General features: G+C 44.6%; 1 protein-coding gene across 1 annotated transcript; it reads left to right on the top strand.

Moving 5' to 3' along the window:
- The first annotated feature begins 1,968 nt into the window (after positions 1-1,968).
- Positions 1,969-2,625, top strand: LOC124789038 (DNA ligase 1-like). Its single transcript, XM_047256327.1, has one exon. The coding sequence runs from the start codon at positions 1,969-1,971 to the stop codon at positions 2,623-2,625; it is 657 nt and encodes a 218-aa protein (XP_047112283.1).
- The last annotated feature ends 855 nt before the right edge of the window (positions 2,626-3,480 follow it).

Raw genomic sequence — 3,480 nt, forward strand, 5'->3', positions numbered from 1 at the left:
CTATGATAGTTACGGAGCACCAAAATAAACGATTAATCATTGTTTACTTACTTGTTTCATGAGCAGTGACATCTTCCTTCCGAACTGCTGTACGAAACTATGTCTCCGCTGGTGCAACAGTAACTTCATATAAGCAGTGCAGTCCGCAACTCACAATCAATACAGCAAGGAACAGATATTCACGTTCTGTAATTACATAGCAGCACACTAACAACATTCGCTGCGTGTGCAATTAAATTTTTTTTTTTTTTTTGTGATATGTTACATTACAGCATCACCGGTCTATTGTGGTCTAACTGTGTTGGTGAGGCAGTAAATTTCCACAGGGCAGTGACTGCATCACTGCAATTCACCTTGGAGGTGTGGCGGTGGGACTTGTAGTCCCGTACCACCCTCTGATGGTGACCGTACTACATGAGTCAGGCAGAAAAATTTAGCCTAACATGGGCAGGTACGATTGAAAAGTATTGGACGTAGAATGGGGGCTAGTCCCGCCAAAGGATGCGTCCGTGGTGGGCGTGCCAGACCTATCGTTAGCCATGGTCGGAATCCGTTTCCTCTAGGATGGTTAGGGGAACCGGATGTCGATGCCAGCGGCGTGGAAGTGTGGTCCCAACGTGGGGTAACCCATGGACAGTGTCCCGCAAGGCATCCACTTTCTCATAGAGCCGCCGCGCGTTGTTGCGTATGGTCGTCTTTAGGGGGACGATATCCGCTTCCTCGTGGAGAGTGACAATTCTCGTGAGTGGCGGGGCGTGCAGGCTCCACCTGAGCACCTTGTTCTGCAGGCGCTACAATATCCGCATCCTGGTGACACTAATCGTGGCCCATGCAGCAGATCCATACGTGAGGGCAGGCAGGATAACTGTTCGGTAAATGCGGAGGTTGGTATGCAGGTTAAGTTCCCTACTGCGAAAGAGCGGGTACAAAGCCCTGGTTAGCTTTTGCCCCTTGTTGGTGACATACTCCGCATGACAGTGGAAGAGCAACTTGTGGTCCATCTGGACCCCGAGATATGTGGTTGTCGGGGACCAGGGCACCTGCACACCTGCAATCGAGATATTGCGGCGGAGGACTGGGCGCCGTTTCGTGAAGTAAACTGCCGTAGTTTTGGCGGCATTTAGAGCTATTTTGTTTGTCCGGCACCAGGTGATAGTGGCGTCCACCTGTCGCTGGAGGCGCGCAACGACGGCGTCAGTAATGCGGCCAGTGGTGTATAGCGCTGTGTCGTCAGCGTATTGTGCAAGGTGGCCCTCGGGGATGACCGGCATATCATTGACATAGATATTAAATAGGATGGGAGATAGCACCGATCCTTGCGGAGAGCCTGCCGACAACTGGCGAATGCCTGAACGCATTCCCCGTTGAGCCACTAGGGAAGTCCTAGCACGGAAGAAGTCATCCACGATCTTGACATAAATATCCGGTATCTGTCAGTGTCAGCATCTTGTGTACGAGGTTGTCTTGCCAGATCTTGTAGTAGGCGTTTTGCAAGTCCAGGAAAACGGCAGCTGTCGACGTGGCAGTGTTGAAGCCTTTGCTGATGTGTTCAGTGATCCGTAGGACCTGAAGCTCAGCAGAGAGGTGCGAGGTGAATCCAAACTGTTCAGGACGGATCTCCCAGCTGCTGCAAGAGATTGGGAACGTCGGTGAAGAATCACAGATTCAAGGACCTTCGCCATAGTGTTTAGGACGCTGATGGGCCTGTTGTTGGTGGGGACTGTAGGGTCTTTGAACCACTTGTGGATCGCAAGCAAAATATCAGTACCTGCAGCCATAAGTAGTAATACTTGAATATCCTGGCTGCGAGAATAATATTTTTGAGTGTTATTTGTGTATATGTGTTAGTGATAAGATCATTTTGTGTCAACTGGTGCTTGTCAGTGATTTATATATTTGTTGTGCTATATTGGTGATATAATGGTTAAACAAAAGAAAAATAAACCGAATGAGCATACTGATGCAGAGATGACATCAGAGTCTCAGGTAGAACAATCTACCCATATTTCTGTCGAATTATTAGAAAATTTAGTTATGAATGATAATTTAGAAACTGATGTCTCGAGTGATAGTAAAACCGAAGAGTTGCCAAAACAAACTGACACTCCTGGATTCAACCAGTTAGGAATTAATGACAATATTTCTTCTGAGCAGGGGGCGGAAATTAGCAGTGCTCAGGCTATGTCCATACAGGATATGCTAACAGCATTATTTGAAAAGTTTACTATTAAAGAGAAGGAGCGTCAAAAGCAACGCGAGTTTAAAGAGCAGGAGCGTGAAAAACAACGCGAGCTTAAAGAGCAGGAGCGTGAAAGACAACGTCAGCAGGAAAAGGAAAAACGTAGACAGGAAAAGCTGATAGAAAAACAGCAACAGGAGCTCAGGGACCAAGAAAAGGAAAAGAAATTTATGGAAAATATAAACATTATTTTTCTGGAAAGAGATAAAGAAGTGGTCCGTAGGATAAATCAAGTGTTAGTCGATCGTGATAATGCTATTACTACCCATTTTAAGCAGGAGATAGATGCAGTAAAAACCACTGTTGAACCGTTAACAAACATTGCAGTTCAGGTCAATAGTCTTCAAACTGAAGCAGATAGACTAGAGAACCAATTGAAAGCCTAGGCTACCGCTGTGGAAACAATGCAGGACATTCCCTCGGAAATCCGAAAGCAAGTCCGAACAGAAGTAGCCAGGGTGCTGAGCTCTGAAAATCAAAACTTTGAAAATCTGACAGTATGCAGTAATGACAACACTGGTACTGACGGGGAAAAGATCGCAGATAATCTGACAGCGAATTTTAATGCACCAAAAGGAAGACCAAATTTTGGTAATCAACCGATATTACCAGAGCAATATCTGACACAAAGGAACAATAATAGTGGAATAGAATGTAGTTGTAATAAAGTAACCACACCACCTGCGAATGATAGCAATTCCACGCACTTAACTACTTTGATGAATGAAGAAAGCCTGATTAAGCATAGACAGTTCAAATATTTAACGAAGAAAGCAAGAAAAACACATCCAGTAGTTTTCATTCGAAACTTCAAAAGTGTTCTTCCAAAATCATGGTCGGAAGAACAGAAAATACAGTTTGTGATTTCACACATTTTGGTGATGCGTCGCTCTGGGCATTAAATGTAGCAGAAACTTGCAAGACTTTCCACGACTTTGAGAAGGCGTTCCTTGATCAATTCTGGTCAGCGTCTACTCAAGAGCGACTCCGTAAAATCGTTAACAATGCAGAAATGTACAATGCGAAATCAGGTTCCTTAAGAATGTACTTTGAAAAATACTTTAACATGACCCGGTACTGGGATGAGGCAGTAACCACTACAGACTTATTGCGAGTGTTACAAGCTAGATTACCCATACATATTAGAGAAAAATTATTTAATGTTACAGACACCGATCTGAAAGAATTTCTGTCTGTAATTGATTCTCTGGATCTAGTGCAAGAAGACGCCAGATAAAATT

Source organism: Schistocerca piceifrons, chromosome 3 (assembly GCF_021461385.2).
Source record: "Schistocerca piceifrons isolate TAMUIC-IGC-003096 chromosome 3, iqSchPice1.1, whole genome shotgun sequence".
NCBI classification, from domain to species: Eukaryota; Metazoa; Arthropoda; class Insecta; order Orthoptera; family Acrididae; genus Schistocerca; species Schistocerca piceifrons.

What these genes read in the sequence shown, in the direction of transcription:
- LOC124789038 (XM_047256327.1), top strand. Translation starts at nt 1,969, where the DNA reads ATGACATCAGAGTCTCAGGTAGAACAATCTACCCATATTTCTGTCGAA.